The 19,735-nt window shown below is 48.0% G+C and overlaps 10 protein-coding genes across 10 annotated transcripts; 6 read left to right on the forward strand and 4 right to left on the reverse strand.

Moving 5' to 3' along the window:
* Nucleotides 1-313: 313 nt before the first annotated feature.
* Nucleotides 314-2,134, forward strand: J7337_010276 (uncharacterized protein; the record flags this gene model as incomplete). Its single annotated transcript, XM_044827861.1, has 1 exon — nucleotides 314-2,134. One exon carries the CDS (start codon nucleotides 314-316, stop codon nucleotides 2,132-2,134), a length of 1,821 nt encoding a protein of 606 aa, XP_044676415.1.
* Nucleotides 2,135-2,433: 299 nt separating this feature from the next.
* On the forward strand, nucleotides 2,434-3,666 carry J7337_010277 (uncharacterized protein; the record flags this gene model as incomplete). Its single annotated transcript, XM_044827862.1, has 1 exon — nucleotides 2,434-3,666. The coding sequence occupies one exon, from the start codon at nucleotides 2,434-2,436 to the stop codon at nucleotides 3,664-3,666; it is 1,233 nt and encodes a 410-aa protein (XP_044676416.1).
* Nucleotides 3,667-3,930: 264 nt separating this feature from the next.
* On the reverse strand, nucleotides 3,931-5,304 carry J7337_010278 (uncharacterized protein; the record flags this gene model as incomplete). The annotated part of the gene is made up of 2 exons (XM_044827863.1): nucleotides 3,931-4,690; nucleotides 4,724-5,304. The coding sequence occupies 2 exons, from the start codon at nucleotides 5,302-5,304 to the stop codon at nucleotides 3,931-3,933; spliced, it is 1,341 nt and encodes a 446-aa protein (XP_044676417.1).
* Nucleotides 5,305-6,640: 1,336 nt separating this feature from the next.
* J7337_010279 (uncharacterized protein) lies at nucleotides 6,641-7,432 on the reverse strand (the record flags this gene model as incomplete). The annotated part of the gene is made up of 2 exons (XM_044827864.1): nucleotides 6,641-7,073; nucleotides 7,119-7,432. 2 exons carry the CDS (start codon nucleotides 7,430-7,432, stop codon nucleotides 6,641-6,643), a joined length of 747 nt encoding a protein of 248 aa, XP_044676418.1.
* Nucleotides 7,433-8,936: 1,504 nt separating this feature from the next.
* Nucleotides 8,937-9,892, forward strand: J7337_010280 (uncharacterized protein; the record flags this gene model as incomplete). The annotated part of the gene is made up of 3 exons (XM_044827865.1): nucleotides 8,937-9,003; nucleotides 9,061-9,486; nucleotides 9,534-9,892. The coding sequence occupies 3 exons, from the start codon at nucleotides 8,937-8,939 to the stop codon at nucleotides 9,890-9,892; spliced, it is 852 nt and encodes a 283-aa protein (XP_044676419.1).
* Nucleotides 9,893-9,999: 107 nt separating this feature from the next.
* Nucleotides 10,000-11,322, reverse strand: J7337_010281 (uncharacterized protein; the record flags this gene model as incomplete). The annotated part of the gene is made up of 1 exon (XM_044827866.1): nucleotides 10,000-11,322. The coding sequence occupies one exon, from the start codon at nucleotides 11,320-11,322 to the stop codon at nucleotides 10,000-10,002; it is 1,323 nt and encodes a 440-aa protein (XP_044676420.1).
* Nucleotides 11,323-11,523: 201 nt separating this feature from the next.
* J7337_010282 (uncharacterized protein) lies at nucleotides 11,524-12,380 on the reverse strand (the record flags this gene model as incomplete). Its single annotated transcript, XM_044827867.1, has 2 exons — nucleotides 11,524-11,914; nucleotides 12,136-12,380. 2 exons carry the CDS (start codon nucleotides 12,378-12,380, stop codon nucleotides 11,524-11,526), a joined length of 636 nt encoding a protein of 211 aa, XP_044676421.1.
* A 1,927-nt stretch (nucleotides 12,381-14,307) lies between these two features.
* On the forward strand, nucleotides 14,308-15,312 carry J7337_010283 (uncharacterized protein; the record flags this gene model as incomplete). Its single annotated transcript, XM_044827868.1, has 3 exons — nucleotides 14,308-14,441; nucleotides 14,512-15,190; nucleotides 15,244-15,312. 3 exons carry the CDS (start codon nucleotides 14,308-14,310, stop codon nucleotides 15,310-15,312), a joined length of 882 nt encoding a protein of 293 aa, XP_044676422.1.
* A 592-nt stretch (nucleotides 15,313-15,904) lies between these two features.
* J7337_010284 (uncharacterized protein) lies at nucleotides 15,905-16,828 on the forward strand (the record flags this gene model as incomplete). Its single annotated transcript, XM_044827869.1, has 3 exons — nucleotides 15,905-16,327; nucleotides 16,373-16,727; nucleotides 16,794-16,828. The coding sequence occupies 3 exons, from the start codon at nucleotides 15,905-15,907 to the stop codon at nucleotides 16,826-16,828; spliced, it is 813 nt and encodes a 270-aa protein (XP_044676423.1).
* A 625-nt stretch (nucleotides 16,829-17,453) lies between these two features.
* J7337_010285 (uncharacterized protein) lies at nucleotides 17,454-19,175 on the forward strand (the record flags this gene model as incomplete). The annotated part of the gene is made up of 1 exon (XM_044827870.1): nucleotides 17,454-19,175. The coding sequence occupies one exon, from the start codon at nucleotides 17,454-17,456 to the stop codon at nucleotides 19,173-19,175; it is 1,722 nt and encodes a 573-aa protein (XP_044676424.1).
* Between the last annotated feature and the right edge of the window lie 560 nt (nucleotides 19,176-19,735).

The raw sequence follows: 19,735 nt of genomic DNA on the forward strand, positions 1-19,735 counted from the left end.
CAAGCGACGATCTAGAATGCGGGACGGCTTCTTATTTCACGCATGCTTTGGAGCGTGAGGCTGACTTCCTCGCTAGGCTGAAACCAGATTGTAACATATCTCAGCCATGTCTCGGCCTAGACCAATGGACTGCCATACTCTCTCATATGAGCTTACGAAATCGCTGCACGAATTTCAGCTTGGGCCGTAAAAATGAGGGGTTCCCACGCTATTGATTACCTGCATTGGCTTATCAGGGTCTAGATCGCCCATCAAAGCATGAAACCTGCTTCTCTGCGCAACCTCTTCCTTTCAACCCATTCTACACGCCAAAATGTCTGGTCTTGAGATACCAGCCTTTATCATCGGCCTCGGCGGTCTGATTTCTGTTTTTGAGAAGGGCTTTGAAGTATGGCGCGTCATCCGAAGAGCTGAGGATTTTGGGGATGATGTTGCGGATTGGATGTGCAAGTTGGAGATGGAGTTCTTTCGATTCCAGACTTGGTGGACTGCTTTGGAGCACCTTGCGATTTCGAAAAGGTCGTCGCATTCTGTTCTCAGTGTGCCGCTTCAGTCATCGCCTTTGCAGACGACGCTGGACAAGCAGTTCGGCAAGCCCATTATTGGTGCTGCAACGAGCGTCTTGAGGTTGCTCGAGAAGATTGAGGGAATACTGCAACGAAATGGTGTTTTGGTCGTCATGCAAGCCGAACCGCTTATCACAGATCAAGGCGCAGACTTCGTCGAGACTACAGCAAAATCGCGACAGCGACTCAAGCGATTCGCTAGTGATCTCTTGAAGCATACACCATGGACGACTCGGATTAAGCACAACACCAGCCCATGGAAAGAGGACTCTGACAAAACCGCGCTCGATGATTCCCTGGAGTCCATAATCTACTGGAACAACACTCTTTACAGCATACTGCCCCAGAGTATTCGGGACAGTATCCTCGAGCTCGGAATCGCAGGTTACGCTCTGGACTCGACAGAAAACATCAAGGACATCGTCAATTTGTCTAATGATCGAAACGGAAAATTAAGCCAAAGTGCTAAATTGATGGCGATACGGCAGCGCTTCAAAGATGGCGCGGGCTTGAGCGCTGATGTGGATGCTATACTCCAGAAGATGGAGCTCAAAGAGGTCGCATTCGAGGGCCTTGTCGCAGCCGATGTCTTCAAGGGATGTCAATATACGATCTCTCAGTACACATGTCAAAACGGTGATATTTCTCGAGTCCTCATCGAATGGGTACCCATTCCAAAAGACTTCGACGCTTATAAGCTGGCCCACAGTCGTATGGCACGTATCTCATATACTCTACAACAAATTGGGACGTTTTCAGCAATACAGCCCTTGCCAGCTCTTGGATTCATTGAGTTTGGGGGTGCAAGATCTTTTGGTCTTGTGTCGACTTTGCCTCGCGGTTTTCCATCATCGGCCAAGGTTTATACACTTTACGATATGCTAGCTGGTGGCCAAAAGTCGGCGGCGGGTAGCAAATCAGTTTCACGAGTACAGCATGCGCTTCCAACTCTGAACCAGCGGCTTCAGCTTGCTTCAAAACTAGTAATGGGCTTCTACACTTTTCTCTTGACTCGATGGCATCACGAGCGGTTCAACTCTATGCACATTGCGTTCCTAATAGATGAGACGGACACACAGTCGAAGGCAATTGACCTTGGTCAACCTATCATTGGAGGCTTCGCAATATCTCGGCCAGATTCGCCGACTGAGCTATCCATCTCAGCGTCAGTTGAAGATGCCGAAATTATTTACCTGCATCCCGACATACGCAAGCGTCTCAAGTCAGGAGCCAAAGAGACTGGCAACGAACAGCGCTTCCAGCGAGTCCATGACATTTACGCTGTTGGACTATTACTAGCTGAGATTGGCTACTGGCGACCCATTGCAAAAGTCGCTGAGTCCAGAGCAAAAGGTTCAAAAGCAGACTCCATGTCTCCCGTTCAGTTCAAAGAAGCCGTCATAAAGAAATGCCAATCAGACCTAGGCTTCTTCGCAGGGGAGACTTACAGGGATATCACGCTGCGATGCTTACTGGCTGGTGAGCCCGGCGGTGTTCAGGCAGAAAACGACGCTGCTGGATTGAATAACCTGTATTGGGACGTTGGAATAAATCTGATGACTAGTTAGACGCTTTAGATCAAAAGATCTTTTGACACTGTTTGTCTGTCTGGTTGTGAAGATATTCGGTGGTTGGGGAGGCAGCCGAGTCAAGTCCGACGGATTTGACAGCGAATGCTCTCCACTTACAGGGGCTGAGCTAGGCAGAACGCCCTCCGCCTGCACTAAAATAGGCACACGATGCATGTCTTGGCGGAAGGATTCACTGTGGTGAGATTATAAAAGCGAGGTGAGGATACGATAATCATCAGGAACAGACAAAGATCACAGTACCAATTAGCATGATGCCTTCAGTCAACGTGCCTCCAATGGATTTCACCAACGCTTCATACACGAATCTTCCTTCACCAGCCTCAATCCGTCTACTGTCATTCATCAAAAGACCACGCCAGCTTTCACCTCCTTCGATTTTAGGTGAACCTCTACTAGAATTCATCATAGAAACGTTCGACATTCACGAAGCCCCAGTTTTCGATCTCATCTCTTCAACATGGGGAAATCCAGATAGTGCTGATCCAGGCGATATTGATGAATACGGGCCTATGCATCTCTATCCCGTCACCATCGACGGAAAACTAATGTTTCTCCCGAGAAACATATATGAAGCTCTCAAAATGGCTCAAAAAGTTAACGATCCCGTTGAAAAGCGCAATGAGATTTTCTTGGAGACAGAGTTGGTGACAGCTGTGGAAAATAATCATCGACCCAAGGTTCAGCAGTTGTTGGAGCAAGGTGCTCATATCCATGCGCAGGATTGTTTTGGCAAGACGGCGATACATCATGCAGCACAACTTGGTCATTACGACATCATCAACACCCTTCTTGACTATGGAGCCAGCATGAAAGTAATCGACTCGCATGGTAAAACACCGATGGATTACATCACGTATAACAAGCCAAAAGATTGGGAGAGCATTGAGGATATTGCGTACAAGATGCAAAAGGCGCCAGAGGAGAGAGAACTAGTCCCAGTTCCTGAGGTTATACGAGTCGGGAGGCCGATGTGGATTGATGCGATTTGCATCGATCAGAGCAATCCGGAGGAGCGAGCGAATCATGGCCTTCTGATCAAACATATTTACCGCCGTGCTAGTTCTGTCATAGCATGGGTTGGAGATCAGAACGACGAAACGAAGCTTGCGCCAGAAGCCATATTATCTATCCTTCGAGCTGATGGCAAAGACCCGGATGAGACTATGTCCGATGATACACCTTCCCCCACAAATCCAGGATGTTCATACATCCCATCGAAGGAGCAAAAGTCGTCTGTCATCAGATTACTACAAAGATCTTGGTTTGAACGGGAAGAACTTATGCATGAGGTTGCTTTCGGTCGAGCGATCACTGTTTACTGCGGCATGGATGCGATTCCGTTTTCATCCATAATGGAGTTTCTCAGACGGGAGGCATACAGTGGTACCTTTCTGCCTTCCAACCTTCATGTTTGGTCTTTGCTTGGTAATACGGGGTCTAAGAAGCGACGTTCGCTTGAGTTACGATCAAGAACAAAGAGGATGCGACGAGATTCGACTGATGAATGATTTCTGGGTTCGAAGTCTAGTAGGATGAGTTTTCCTACTATTTCCTTGTGTCATGTTTCAGAACTTAGACTGGTCTTGTGAAATGATGAATCTGCTATCTCATCCTCGTCCCCATCCAAAACAAAGTCCATCACCGGTTTTAAACTGAAAACTCGTAAGCAAACGCCGTAGCGTTTGTAGGTGGGTTGACAGAAAGTGTCAGCTATGACTCAAAGTTAGTTCGGCTACGAAACTCGAGGGAAAGGCCCGTAGTCAAGGCAGATTTCAAGTAGAGGGGCTGCTCACCGTATTGGCCGAATAAGTATACTTCTTCTCCCCCAAATCAACAGGTCCGTCAACCTTTCCATTCGGCCCAGCCCAGTCGAACCGATAAGTCCGGACTTTTACCGTACCCTTCTTAGGAAGTCCTACTACTTCCAAACCGCTGATTTTGATGTTATACTTTGCTTGAACGGTCCTCGTGCCGGCTAGAATCTTAATCTTACGGTCTTGCTTAGTGGCAAAGACATCAAACTTCAAGTCCGACGATGCTTTGGTCACAAGTCTCTGCCCTGCCATGGCCGCATAGTACTTGTAAGACTGCCATTCACCATTAGGGTAGTAAGTCCCCTCCGAGGTACCGGTAGTGCTGTAAATCAAGTTGCCCATCCAGTTGTGCAGGTCAGATCCGCTACCCCAGTTTGCGCGAAGACCTCTGAGGTTATGACGCTCTAGTTGAGAGAGGTAGTAGACGGAGTTGGCTGGATTCTGCTCATCGCGTGCAGCGTACTCATTGACGTCAATGGGCTTTTCGGGAACGCCATATTGCGCCCGCAAGGTGGTAAAGTCGGGGATGGTGCTATCCGGCTCACGTTCCCAAGCGCCAATCTGATGCCAGGAGTAAATATCAGGGACTGTCTTGTTACCCGCTACTGATTGAAGCCAGGTATGCCATTTATCATCGGACAAAATGGGAGAATGTGCCATGGCTGGGCCACTGAGAAGAGTTTTGGGAAGTGTTTTTCTAATTCGACCAGTCAGCTCACTGTAGATACGTATGTATCAGTAGTAGACTCACCGAAGGAGTTTGGTCGCACGATTGTAATACTCAAGAAACTGCGACCACGAGCGATCCCAAAAGATATCAATATCAGGCTCGTTCCAAACATCAATCACAAGACCTTCCAGCATATTATGAGCCTTCAAGTCAGACACAAGCTGATTCCAGAATAACTCCATCTCAGTCCAATTGCCATTGTCGCCAGGAAACGGGGAGTTTGAACCCTGCCCGCCATCCGCACCCCAGAGGTCATGAGGCAACAAGATAAAGTCAGCGTTATACTTACGCGTGGTGCGATAGTTAGATAAGGTTGAGTTGAAGCGGCCGAGGTATCCTTCATAGCCACCTCTGGCCCAACCCAGCGATGGGATTTGGGCGCCACCGCCGCGGTTTGAGTTGAATTTGATGTCAGTTACCAAGAAATCCGGTATGGAGGTGTCGACGCTTGTTCCGTTGTCAGGCCAGCCGTAGATGAAGCCTGAACCAAGGGCCTTCGCCGGTCCATGATTTTTGGAGAGGTCGACAGTTGCTGTGCCTTGCTGTGCAGCGACGTTGGTGGTCAGAGCCAGCACCAAAGTGGTGAGGGTGGCGTAGTGCATCTTCGACAAGATATCTGTTCAAGCGCTGACTCGATTTGAAAGCGAACTTCCTAGCCATTTCATCTGATGCTACCCGGGGCACGTTGTGAGCTACTTATCATTTCTCTTTCTTGGTTGGCAGTCTTGGCTCTGCCATTACAAGGTACAGAGATCGTATAACCCCCCCGCCGGGATGCAGATCCCCCGCAGGAGCTCCTAAACAGGTAAATTCAGGGTCAGGAACATGAGAACAAACTACCGATTGAATTTGCTCCGGTGGGACAGGCTAAATACAAGTCTGAAAGTATGCTTAAATCTAAGGGGTGATATCTCGGCCTACCCCGGAAACCTTCAACTAGGGACGCTACATCCATACAAGCTTTACCAGGCTATTCATTCGACTCTTTTAGTGCATGTTAACCTTAAACTGCTTGGCATAGAACCTCTAAGGTAGAATTTTTACAGACTGGATGTTGATCGGATCTGAACAAGCTTTGGACAAATTGCAGAGATCTATTCAAAGTCGTCCGGCTAAAGAAGATGGTACATCTCGAGAAAAATCAAGGTTGCCTGCGAAGGTTACCTTGCTCTTTGTAGATACCGAGTCAGATGATGTCGGCAATGACTAGGATTCCCCGCATGATCTGCTTTATGCCGTGCATGCGCACCTATTGCAAACCCTGGTCTAAGGACTTGGCATGGCTATTGAACCGGCATGATTGATGAAATCAGAATTGAAGTCAAGTTATCAGTTTACAATTAGTAAAGCATGGCGATATTTCTTGTTGATATAAACTAGCTTTCTTATTTCATATAATCACCTCTAGGTGCAGAGGTCATCTCATAAACGTATCAAGTTTTGATCGCCCGAAGATATCAGCACTACAACAGTCTGTAGCGGGCACAGCCTTTGACTGTTAAAGAATTCTGAAAGTCGTTATAGGTATGAATGTAATTATTATTTTGTAAATTTAGCATTTAGTATCTGCTGAGCGAAGTAATGAGTTGTGTTTGTGTTTTTTTCCCTGCAATATCCAGTCACTGCAGGGTAACGAGCAGGGATGCCAAGAAGACAAACTAAGGGCGGCTCCTCATCTCTCTAAATCGAGTAGGCTGTTTCATCCGCCTCACTTCTCAACGTTGCTACGGCCTTCTAATGACACTCTAGTAATAAAAATACCAGCTCTCTGTTACATGCGTCTTCGCAAGGAGGTTTTTAAGTCCCAAGTGGGTACATGGTAGAATGAGAGAGATTCCAGCTGCATGCGCCGGCTCGCTTTGCATAATTGCGAATTAAAAAATATGGTGAGATGGAAAACATTACATTGCAAGTCTCAGAAATCCGCTATCCTATAATCTATGTTTGCTCGGTCGTCATCACAACACGCGTTTGCTTCAAGATGTACTTCTGACTATCTCCATCATCAATACTCTGCCTAATCTTATCGTCATTACCATAACCCACTCGTGTTGTCATGCCCGATCGAAAATCATTCAACTCTAAACTTGACTTTCGATTATCTGAAACGATCCGGGTATGTTTGTTGCCAGAGACATGAGGTGGGTTCATTCGACTCGAGATTCCGTTGGACCCCGTGTTGCTGGCGTACGTGCTGCGGAACACGGGGAGGTTGAGAAGTGGACGAAGGGCAGGCATTGAGCCGGCGATGATTCCGATGCCCTCTTCGACAATAGACCAGAGGCCGATTGCGCCGGTGCTGTACATGAATTCTTCGGGGTTGTTGTAGAGTGTGAGGTAGCCGAGTCGGACGACGGTGGCGCAACTGGCACTACAAGTTGTTAGCTTTACCATTAAGATCTCATGCGTAACTTACAAAGCACCAAGACCAAGCATGACAATAACCGGGAACTTGACCCTATTCTTCATCTGTATATTCCACAGCAAGAGACCAGGAAGAATAGCCAGCGTCCAGTCTACGATAATCGAAACAGCAGAGAAGAAGAACCCAACACTACTGTTGAGTTTTGTGTTACAGTATCCATGCGTCGTTTCTCCCCACAATGTTGTTATCGGATGGCAAACGTTCGCCGTGGCGAGGATGAAGATGATGGCGGTGATGACAGTCATGCAAATGAGTCCCCATAAGGTCCAGACGAACCGACGGCGTGCATCGCAAATTCGGAGCATGGTGACGCAAATGCTGGCTTTGATCGGGACGGAGCAGGCGGAGTAGAAGAATTGGGCGATGAAGAAGAGCTGCAACATGATACGTTAGCAATTACACGATGAGTGCTGGAAAGACAGGTACCTTTGTTCCCATCATAACATCCTTTGCTTCAATAGCATCTCTATGCTGACCTGCTCCGTGGAAACAGCACGTAATAACCAGCGCAGCCGTAACCGTATACAGAATCTGTCTCGTCAGTCACAGTCTTCAAAGTCCGCCAAAATGCATACCAAACCCCCAAACATCAGCCAATCATCCAAGCCAAGATTATTCTTCCATTTTCGAACTCCCAGCCGCGCGCTGAGAAATATCCAAGATAGGATGAGCATCACAATAGTGATCCATAGAAGGGGCACGCCCTCACCGGCTACAGGAGCCATACTGGTGATTCAAGGCGAACGATAGAAAAGGGGAATCGACAAAGGAACAAACAACAAGGCCAGTGACGATTTCGAGATCTGTATCTGCCAGATTTAATATCAAGCGGCATATCCCAACGTCTCGGAAATTTTGGGCCGGTATCCATACCCCTAGCCCCTCGGGAAAACCTGTATGCAACTCCGTCGTGACATAAACACTCCGAAAAGGCCCCACTAGAATATCCGCCTGGACCTGTGCATGACTGCATGTTCAGTTATTTCTCGCGTTCATTTCTGAGGCTCGTTCATTTTTGGATGCCCCAGCAGCCCAGCTAGCGTAACGGTTCAAACATAGGGGGCCAATTAGAGGACGGGTCCCAAGTGATGACGAACTCGAATCAACGGCTGTCTCGAAAGTTTTAGTTCAATATTTGCGGAGCATTTTGGCCGTGAATGGCTCCGAGGCGAAAATATTGGCTGCTTTTTCTGGAACGTCCACTTTATCCCCGGGCGGCCCGCACGTCTAGTGCTCTTTCGTCAGCCTCATATTAGATTGTGTTTTGGTCTGCGGATGATCGACTGGTGTCCGAAGCCAAGAGATAGTCATGTTCAAAGCGTAAATCGATCAAAGATATGCATGTAAAGACATCTCAGGTCTGCATGTTCTCCTCGTATTGATCTGTTACATCAATGCCGATCAGATCCTTCTGCAGAGATCCATTTCCGACAGAACCAACACCCCGGGCGACTTTCTCCGATCATTCCACCAAGAGAACCAGTGGCAAATGAGCATTTCAAAACACGTGATCGCGTACATGCCCAGCAAATATGGATACCCAGCATGGATTGTGAGATCTAGTCCTCGACTGGACTCGGGACTACTCCGTACAGAGCAGAAACAATAGTTTACCCACCAACGATTAATGCAAGATGAAGAACTCGTACGACTTGCGGGAGCTGCTGTGGGTTCCCCGGTTCCACCGAGGACCCTGAATCGGTGTGGACGAAAAGGCCAATGTAACTTTTCGTATTTTAGTCAGAGCCACTGCTGCTGTTTCTACTCACCGCGTCTTTCTGCTTCTTCACGTTTCAAGAATTAGAAAACATGGCTGAGTTTACTATCGACGATCAAAAGCTGGAGGCCCTCAAGGGCAAGGTTGTCATCGTGACTGGTATACGACACCCCCTTACAGACAAGTAGAATGGAGCTAACGATGAATCCTTGATAGGAGGATCTTCCGGTATTGGTTTATCCACTGTTGACTTGCTTTTGTCGCTTGGCGCCTCGGTAGTCAGCGGCGATGTGCAGCCTCCCCCGGAGGAGCACAAGGGATCATTTACCTTTGTCAAGACCGATGTTTCAGTTTGGGGTGATTTGATTGCGCTGTTCAAGAAGGCCAAGGAGGTTTATGGCCGTATTGACCATGTTTTTGCGAATGCTGGTGTTGGGCCTAGGACGGATTACTTGGCTACTGATGTTGATGAGAATGGAGACTTGAAGGAGCCCTCGCACCAGCTTCTTGACATTAGCTTGAAGGGAGTCATCAACACTTCGACGCTGGCTATTAACTATCTGAGACAACAGCCTGAGGGAGGTAGCATTCTCATTAGTGGCTCGACGACGGGTCTTCAGCGTGTTCGAGCTGTGGATTACTGTGAGTTAGCCAAAGCCTACGTCATTGTATTTTACTAACATCCCTAGCCACCGCCAAGCACGGTGTTCTAGGCTGGGGACGCGGTCTCGTGCCCCTGCTCGCCGCAGCTCAACTTCCTATCCGCGTGAACACACTAGCACCTAGCTGGACAGACAGCAGTGTCTTGCCATCGCTGAAGGCTCTTCTTGATGCCATTAACGTTGAACTACAGCCTGCTTCTGTTGTCGCACGTTGCGCCGCTTTCCTTATGGCTGATTCGTCCAAGAACGGACAGCTTGTGCATATTGAGCGTGGAAAGTATGCTGAGATTGACGAGGCTGTTTTATTGCCGACATTTGGAAAGATTAAGAGCGATGATTATCCTTGGGAGGACGATGTTTTGGACCGTCTTTCAAAGCTTGGTTAAATTATGCCGTCGTTGCTTGGGCTGTTGTAAAGCATGTTGAATCAAATCATTACATTGAAAGCGGCTCCATTTGCCAACTATAGAAAGTGAAATAAGCTCAAGAACCTTCAGATCTTGCCCTGATTTCGGTATTCATCCACCCGATTCAAGATCTCCTGGCAATCATTCCAGATTCTGCGTCGATTCTGCAGCCCAAGCATGGTTTTCCAATTCCTTGACAGCTCCATTTGAAGACGGAGCCAGTCTGTTTCACCTTTTCCGAGCAGCTTGACTGGATGAGGAGTTGTGTTAATGCTACCTCCGCGTTCGATCTCTGCTTGAGTCGTTGTTGCCCAGAAAGAGATAGGCAACGATGACCATGCCTCATACAACCAAGGAGTCTCTTGAACTGTCAACTCGTACAAAACCGTGTTCGGGAGATGCAGAAATACGCGAGAGGTGAGTCGCAGGTTGGCAAGGTCCTTGAAACGGAGATGGATAAGAATCTCACGAATCATTTCGCTAGGGAGCTTTGAGAATGGGTCGGAAGGGGCTGGTTCCGTTGATACGATACTTCCAGAAGGGCTAGACTCGTTTCCAAGGGTATGTTCCACGCTCTGTGTCGATTGCAGGAGATCGTCTAGTCCAGGAACGAAGCAAGGGTTGGCCACTAGGAATTCACCTCCACGTTCGTGACTCCACCACTGCTCAGCAGCCGCTTTGACAGCGGGATGACGGGGAAAGCCATGGAAGTCTTCGTACTCTGGTTCGAGACGCCACCATTGCATCAAGCACTGAACATCAACGCTTCCATACCGATATAGAGAAGCTCTCTTGAATATCTCGAAGCAGGCCGGATGAAAAGGCATACAGTACTCGTCCGCATCTTCAGCATCCCAAATGATGTTCTCAGCTCTGACATCGTCCATGCCATGACGCGCGGGAGAAACAGACGGCCAACCCATATCTCTACTGGGCATGTCGTCGGACAAACCGCTGAGGAAGAATTTACCCGAAGTTTCAAAGTCCTGGTCGTTTATCTCCGGCTGCCAATCATTGCCTCTTGGTACAAGGCACTGGGATGTTTGACAGCCTTTCATGGCCTCTGCGGAGATGTGATTCCCGTTATAGGCTCCGTTGTACTCGCACTCTGGTCCTGCGATGTGTTCCCATTCATCATCCGGCGTGTCCGATGTCCATCCATCGTCGGATGAATCTTCTGGTTCCATTTTAGGCGGGATATACTTGACTGTCTCCAGTGAGGCAGCCCCAGGGTCTTGAACTCCGTCTCTCTTCACGTAGTAGCATCCCCACCGACCGTGACTGTTTTCAGGGTTCATCGCAAGGGTCTGATAACCCCAGGCTGCGCTTCGAGGCTCTTTGTCTGTTCGAGAGCGGTTGATGTTGAAACTGACGCCACAAATGTGGCAGAGAACTTCAGAGTAGCCCATGTTCAATGAGTTGAGATGTTGTGAGCGTACAGATTACGACTGCACTATGAGTGACATTTTAAAAGACCGCTAGTGCTGACTCTAGGCAGCAAGCCCTATTCAATCCTTCGCTCAGTGGCCTTTGCGCATAATTAGTGGATACCTAACACCGTGAAAGGATTGGAAGCCTTGCCAGGACGTTTAATATCATTATAAGAAGAGCTATTTACATATCCGCATTCCTGTAGTCTCTTCCACGGCTTTGAGCTCTTCCATGATGCCACCGTAGGTCCAGTTTATCTTCGCAAGCATGTACACTCCCTGCGCCGTCCTTTTGTTCTTTGCCTTTCTGGTATTATCCTTGATCTGGCTTGCGCGTGGCCTGCGGACAGAATCAAAGTCTTTCAGGAGCTCAGGAACATGTTCACTAGTAACGAATTTCTGAAGGAACAGTCTAAAACCCTCTGCATCTTCAACAGCCCGTGTTCTGCCCTGTCCTTGGTGAGGCGTCATCGCATGCGCCGCATCGCCAATCAAAACTGTTCGACTGCGAATATAGGTTGGTAACGGGTCCTGGTCCCAAAGCTGCCAGAGTTTCATATTCTTTGCGATTCTATTGTTGAAGTTAGTCAGTGCTTCTGTACTACAAGACTGGATCACACAAGGGACATCTTACCCCAAATAATCATGCACCCAAGAGGGAAAGTCTGAAAATAGTGACATAAGCTCTTCCTAATCCCCAGATGCCGTCCAAGATTCTGTTGTCTTTTCATTGAGGCTGCTATCTGGAACGATATACACAAAGTTAAGCAGTTCAAAGTTTCGGCAGGATACATAACAACAGATCGCATGCTGTTGTCGAAAGAATATACCATGGACAAGAATGCAGGCTGGTCCGCTTGTAAGATTTCTGGTAGTTGCTTGAGAGCTGTTTTGATGTCGTGAAGCTCCACCGTGAAACCAAAGGCTGATAAGCCAGATGGCCTCGCTGTCTGGAACACAGCATCACCAACGACGTATGACCTCACCATGGACTTGATGCCATCCGCAGCTGTCGTTGACAAACTCAATTGGGCCATGTTTGAACAACTTACCAACTAGGAGATCTGCTTTGGCCTGTTCCCCTGATTCAAGTGCGATTCGGCCCTCTTCTGGATCGATGTCGATGATCTTCTGATCCCAAAGCACCTCAGCCGGCCTTCCCTGGAATACCAGAAACGCCAGTATCTTCGGTCGCCAGCCGGAGAAACTCGCTTCTTAGATCCGCCTGATGTTGAAAAGGTCAGTCAGCGCCATATTTCTCCACATAGCTATTTTTTTCATCAAGTTGCAGATGGCCCTCCTTCGTGAAGACCTTGTGATCGCCGCAACGGGAAACGAGCCCGCCGTCGCACGGTCGAAACCAAGTGTGTCGAGAATCCGAACACCATCTGGACCAACCTTGATAGCGGCACCAACCTCGATTAGTGAAGACGACCGCTCGTATACTTTAACATTGTGCTTCTAGCGTAGTACTCGGGCGGCTAAACGGCCGGCGAGCCCGGTGCCAATGATGACCACGTCGAGGGGACTCCTGCGTAGCCATAATCAAGGTTTGTTTTAACTTGGGAGAATTTGAATTGATTGGACTTTTGATAACCCCGTCTTCAAATCCTGGCTCTCCAGTTTCGGCCTTCTTTGAGCCCGCATGCCTTCTCCACATGCCGATGCCGATATTCCCGTCCCGTAATCCCCACATCCCTATAATTCTGGGGTTACTGGTTCTTTACGGCACACGGATTGCCAGATTAGAAATCCTAGTGTCGATCGTTGATCATATGGACTAGAAGTACATACAACATGACCCTTTCGTTAAAGGTTAGATGTCGAGTCTCGATGTTCAAGGATATCGCTAGTATTGACTTTGCACGAACTTTTCATCCCTCGATTATTCTATTCATTACGCGGCTTGTGATAGTGGTTGCCATCGAAAGTCTACCGCTCGAGATGAATGAACATCATTATTCTGGATCTTCTCAATCAAAGTTAAGGCACTGGCAACACCAATGAACCACTTAGATTGGAAGAAGATCAAGAAGAATTTAATCCTGCCCTCTTCTTCTTCATCTTATAGTATGCATAGACTCAATTGGCGTCTCTGCAAATTCCAATCAATGAGTCTCGAACTAACAGGAGTCCTCGGGATGGATATAGTGAGTATGTTGTTGGCCCTAGAGAGTTCCAAAGGTTTCAAGAGGATGACCTTGTTAAAGCACCAGATCAATCGGTTTTAACGGCAGATTCTCCCATCAATCTGATGAACCGGCTCAGGGGAGCTCTTGCAAGAAAAGAAATAAACGCAAAGGGCTTGCCATAAACGAGAGGTCCATAGAGTGCTAAAGATAACAGGGCTGATTGTGCTTCTAGATCAAACCTGAGATGCCCTTGTTTGGATCGTCTACCATTCCATGCGGCTGCTCGTGGTAGCTACCTACGCTTGGGTTTAACAAAGGTTCTTGACAGAAGCAGCGCCAGTTCAGCTCCCGTCCTTATCTGGGTAGGTATTTGTAGTCATCTGGTCCGCCCGAATGCTTAGCTTCAATACGATCCTTTGGCTTTGTCGTCAGATGTGCTGTAGCTACATACCAACCCTGTCCTATATACAGTCTCCCAATGCAGGTTCCGTAATATCATGCATGCATGGGCCAACAGTTATCGGCTCCACGTTCTAATTGCTGCAGCTCAACTTCGGGGCTTTCACAACAGGCCTGACCCTCTTTCACTGGGGTATATTTGTCGGCCCCACATTGTAGATCTTTTAAGTTGTGTCAGTATGCATAGGCATCCACTCGAGCCGAAGTCAGCTATGAGTTCTTGCATAAAACCAGCTCGTAAGATCTCCTCTGTCACCTCCTTCCTCCTGTAACCGAGCTACGTTGATTGCACTCATATAGTAGCTTGGCTATCACCCACTATCATCCTGCATCATTATTGTCGCCCGCGTTACAACATAGACTTGCTCACATCATGATGCCCCATATTAAGCAAATTGCTACTGGCAGGCGTAAGCCTTATATGACACGGAAAGAATTCTTTGACCATCGATTCCGTATCCACGGTAGCATCTCTGATGCTACAGAGGATAAGGACCAGAAGCCTCAGTATGTCGACTTCCCACTGACCAACATAACAATCTCTGGAGTCGGACGATGTTACTAAGCTCATGCGTAGCAAGTACATCCAGACCCAGGTCTTTGACTCATCCTTTGGATCCCGCCCTGGTGGCCCCTTGAACGCCAACCATAACTGGGTTGGAAGAGACGACACCACGGAACTATTCTTCCGAGATTGGGAGCATGTCCAGAAATGCTTTTCCAGCGACTATGTCAAGACAACTATCGCACCAGATGGGCCTTTGTTCGCAGATTTTGAAACGAGTGTTGCTCTCATGGCATACGAGAAGAACATTCCACTGCAAACCGCGGCTGCTGTGAAGCGAGCTGCGTCTGTAGCAGGTGCTATGGATTCCGGCGACTCTACTGTTGCCATGTATTTCATATCCACACCAGATGAAAGAAAGGACGGAGAGAGCCTGGAGCAGACGATAACCCCTCGTTTGGTTGACGCCATCAACTCTTGCTGCCAGGATCAAATCTGGGGACTGATTTGCAACGTCGGTGCTGTTTCTGACCAGTTTGACTTAAACTCTTATTTCGGCGGCGCAAACATGCCCCAATATGCACTTGTCTATAAGATCTTTCTTGATGGCCCTGAATCAGTTCCGCTGGTAAGGAAGGCCCAGGCGAAGTTTGAGAAGCATGCTGCAGACGAGTCCATTATTGACCTACACAAATCCTTCATCCTCTTCTCACAAGAGGCTCTCGTCATGGATGTTGGAAAGGGAGTAAGGGTAGGTTATCCTCTATGTTGCCATAATGATCTTACTGACATGGGTTCGTACAGTTCAGCTACGATCGTCAGCCAGTTTTTGGAGACCTACCTGGTCCATCTCACCTTGACGAAGAGCGATAGAATGACAGAATAAGTTTCATATAATGATAACATACTCAAAGAAATATTATAGCGGGAATATTAGACCGCAGGCTGGATAGAAACCATCAACGTGAGCTACAGTCCCAGCTTTGTAGGCGTATGATCATTGGCTGAACCGACCGACCTCTCAGTTGGGGGCTTTCCAGTCAGTCACTCTGAGAATGTAGCTTTGCGCTAAGTACCTTTGGCTGGTACTGAACATTTTCAATTGGTCAAATCATTCACCGCTGCAGACAGAACTTCGGTGTCTCGTCTCATTGGAGAGTTCTTGGTGGCTTGCGGCTGAAGATTGAATCGCCAACGCATTTTCAATGCTCATTACGCGGGGTTCATTCCTGCGACTGCACAGATAATCGGTCAAGAAACAATAAACATATCTACTCGCCTTTGGCAATTGATGATGGCGCCACCTAGTGACGATACCGACGATGCACCCGCGTACTTCTCATACGGCATAGGGCATCTCGACTGCAATGGTCTTGTAGAACAGCGAAATCCATGCATTAGATCACTTCGCCATCAGTGGAATGTCAAGAGCGAGTCCTTCTTACAGCCTCCCGCAGCCTAGGGAATGCCGCAATTGAGCTCCAACTATGAGATCAACGAGACCGCTACATTTCCGTACCCAAAGGCTTATCAAAAGCTCATGAACCCGAAACCACGACACGATGAAGAGAATGGAACTGTAGATGGCGAAACTTCACTTGCACAGCATGAGGCACAAGCGGAGAGGATCGAATGGAAGACGACCTTTTCGACGCCCTTTTTCGGTATCGAGGGCACATCAGCTATTGAGTTTGAGTCGCGGATCCAACCAACATACATTGCCTTGGGTTTGTTCCTCCGCGGAAATCCTAATCCGAAGGAGAGAGTTGTGTTCGTCGATAAGCCTGACCAGCTTTTTTCCAAGCTCCGCTGGGCGACTTTCCGACTCCGTGGGATAGGAGGGACTGTTGTCTCGCTAAAAAATTTAAAAGGCTTCAGATTATACAAGGTTTGTCCTTATGTTTTGTCACCTCGACTGATGCTAATGAATCAGTGCGATGTGAATACCGGAACACATAAGCGCGTCAACCTCGATGACAATGGGGTCGCTGACTTGCAGCTGTTTATGAGATCCTACAGAAGATGGCATGTTCCTCGACATATATCCTTGGCGTGGTCAGACTGGATGCACTGCACCTTGAATAACAAAAGACTTGATATACTCGAGGGCGAATATGGCCTTGAGCTGGTACTGGACTGGTCCGTCACCCGCATCTCGATCGTGGTACTCATTCCAGTGTTACTGAGCCTGGCCATTGGCATTTGGCTGAACTCGAGAGCGTGGACCGATCTGGCAACGATACAGACTGCTTGGGGCACAGCTTCATACATTGTGACAGCTGGCGCTTGTAAGTCTTTTTCAGCCGAACCAAATCTTTTTCGAGCAGAAAGCTGACATTCCAAAGTACTCGCAGCAATGTTGGGCTTTCTGGATATTGCGGATAAATAGCCGAGAGCCTGGTTTGTCTTATCACATGTCGCTTTTGACACAACCACTTTGTTTTCAGCTCATGCAGCCACTTTCACAATTGCAGGATAAGAATCAGGCTCCGGAGCTTTCGCCTCCTGTCACCATTGATTTTGAGGGTCTTTCAATTGTTACCGTACTAGTGAGTTTGTCCATCAATATTATCATTGAGCTCTGGAGTTTTGCATACATTCTATTTGATATAGTATTAAAAATCTTGTTCCATGATCTCGTGGGCGTGGTGGGCGCTCCTTCTTTTGAGAGCCTGATTCTTATCTTGGCAAATATGATTGTTGGTTGGTGTCCAAGTGATATCGTGTTGCATCTTGATTGGCGACAATACCACACAACTGTGAAGGATCGCTTTGCAGGGTTGCAGAGGTTACAATGATCTGACCAGACCCAATACTCCCTGATCTCATTGGTTATATTATTGATCTATGCGGTGGTTTCAGCGACATTTGCTCCGGAAATAAATCGCGTAGACTTTTAGCCACAATTCATTACATCTCGCTTTGCGTGCATTCATTTTCCGGATTTCTTTTACGTCTCAGTCTAGACTTCCTTTGGTCTCGTAATTTACACAGACATCATAAAATTCTCTTCCATGGATGCCTTACCTCATATGCCCTCCCGCCATAAAATCAGGCCAAGCGACGATGTATCCGCTTACGAGCCCTTCAACACCGGCCAAGAGCACCGTGGACTTGGCAACCCCATCAAGAGGCGGCTTTGCGACGTCTCAGAGATAGCAGCACTGATGCTGAGCATCTGCTGCAGTATCGCCGGTCTCATCTGTTGCTTTCATCCACCCACCGCGGCGAGCCTGGAGCAAAAGTACCAGCTCATTGTCGTTGGCTTGATGCTATCCCTCATGGACCTCTGCACCGCCAAATTGTCAACTATCGTCTTTTTGCAACTGGAAACACGATGGGCCAGTCTCCTCCAGAACTACGATTCGATTATCAAGAAGAGTATCTTGGGTAGTCTTCTGAACGGGCGGCGCGGGAGTCAGCGATGGACACTACTCATCTCCGCATTTCTTGCGTTCCCATTACTTCTTAGTGTTGGCTACAAGAGCTTCGTTGGTGGAAAGGTCACAACTGAGGTAAATGCCAGCGGTGGTCAATATGGTCTCACTGGCCCTATTGGTTTTGCAAACTTTGCCTCTGGCGCGTCTCTCATGGTCAACGCTACCATTCCCTTCATGTTTACCAATGTAACCAAATTGCCCGCTCAGCCACAACCATTTGGTTTTAACATGCTCCTACTGACGGACGATACCATCAGAGTTGCCATGCTGGACGGACCAAGTCCATCTTACGTCAAGAGCATAAGGGCTGAGCTTCGGGGACAGCAGTCATACACCGTGTCTACTAACGTCTTTGGCTTGGCTTGGCATCTCGACCACGAAGCTGACAAGCAGCGCAAGAATAATACGTGGTGGAACCAGCGTTTTGACTCAAGTGATGATCAGGCGCCACAGAACATATCTCTTTATAAAGAAAAGAAGTGGCTGTCGACCCTATGGCCCCAAGGTCAAGTGGACGAGTTCTTCGTCCTTCTCACACCACACGTCGGGCCATCGAAAGAAGAGAGGAATATAAAACCCTCAAAGGAAAGGTTTCAAAAGGAAGCGCTCGAGTTCACGAGCCAACGGCTTAAGTGCACCGGGAAGTGGAAGATCACTGCCAATTCGGTTAACCTTATCGAGGGTAGCTGCGCTGGAAGCTTGGAGGAAGAATTTCCACACGGCTGTGAAACTCTTCACCTAAATGATGCCAGATACTTACTTAGCGACTTTGTCAGTGACTTGCTGACGGGCCATCTGGATGAAGCGGCTCAGATAAGGTTCACGGCTGTGGTATCATCTCTTCTTTGGTCTCGACTAGCCGCCTTCTGTGGCATTGGCTCATCGGTCAACGACTTGAAAGCTGGAGAGCGTGAACAGTTCGAGTACCATCGGCCTGATGAAGCTTGGAAGACTGTCACGGTACTCAAAAGGTCTCCTTTACTTGCAGTCGTTCTTCTCGCTCAGCCTATTGTCGGCTCGATACTTCTTATCGTACGCGTCGCGTTTTGTTCTTCACCAGTATCTGGGGGCTTTGGTCTCATCAGTGTTTTGGCGGGACATGTGTTTGACGAGCGCGATATTCTTAGCGGTGCAGGGTTATCTGGAGATGTCAAGGAACGCATTGAGCTGGCTTTCGACGGGGGTGGCGACAGATATGACGGTAGAGGCGAGAGGCTACGCTTTCGGCTGAAGGAAGCAAGGAGCTCGATGCATCATGATCGAATGGAGCTGAAGTCTGGAGTTAACTATCAGTGACCAAATAGGAGGGATATGCAGCAGGGATTCCAGAAACAGATTGTCTTGCGAAGTATTTGCCTTTGAATGAGATTTTCCTTGTTTCCTGTTTCATTTCATAAAGATACACAAGCGATAGCCACGCCTCGGAGGGCAAGAAAACTCTGAACCTTCATATAACGTGTCAAAATAAACTAAGTAAAGAGTCCTCTACGCGTAGAATAAATTTACCTAAAGATTTTTATCACTTAAGACTTTCCTCCCCTAGCCCACGATATCTATCAGATCATCATGATGGTTGATGTCATTATCTGATTCGGGAGCCTTAATCCGCTACCTAAGTCAAGCCACCTATATAATACGATCGGATATAAGTTTCGGATATCTAATGTTAATCAAGTTTATGCTCATTTACCAGGGTCGGAAGCCGGATCAAGTTTCTCGGCGCGAAGGTCCACTTTCTGCAGGAACAGTATGAGAAACAGTCTGCACATTCATGATTTGCCACGTCGTTACGCCAGCCCCAACAAACTCCAGCTGAAAAAGCTGATAGGAAGACCAAAGGGATGATCAATAACGGT

The sequence above is a fragment of the Fusarium musae genome, chromosome 8 (genome assembly GCF_019915245.1).
Source record: "Fusarium musae strain F31 chromosome 8, whole genome shotgun sequence".
NCBI lineage: Eukaryota > Fungi > Ascomycota > Sordariomycetes > Hypocreales > Nectriaceae > Fusarium > Fusarium musae.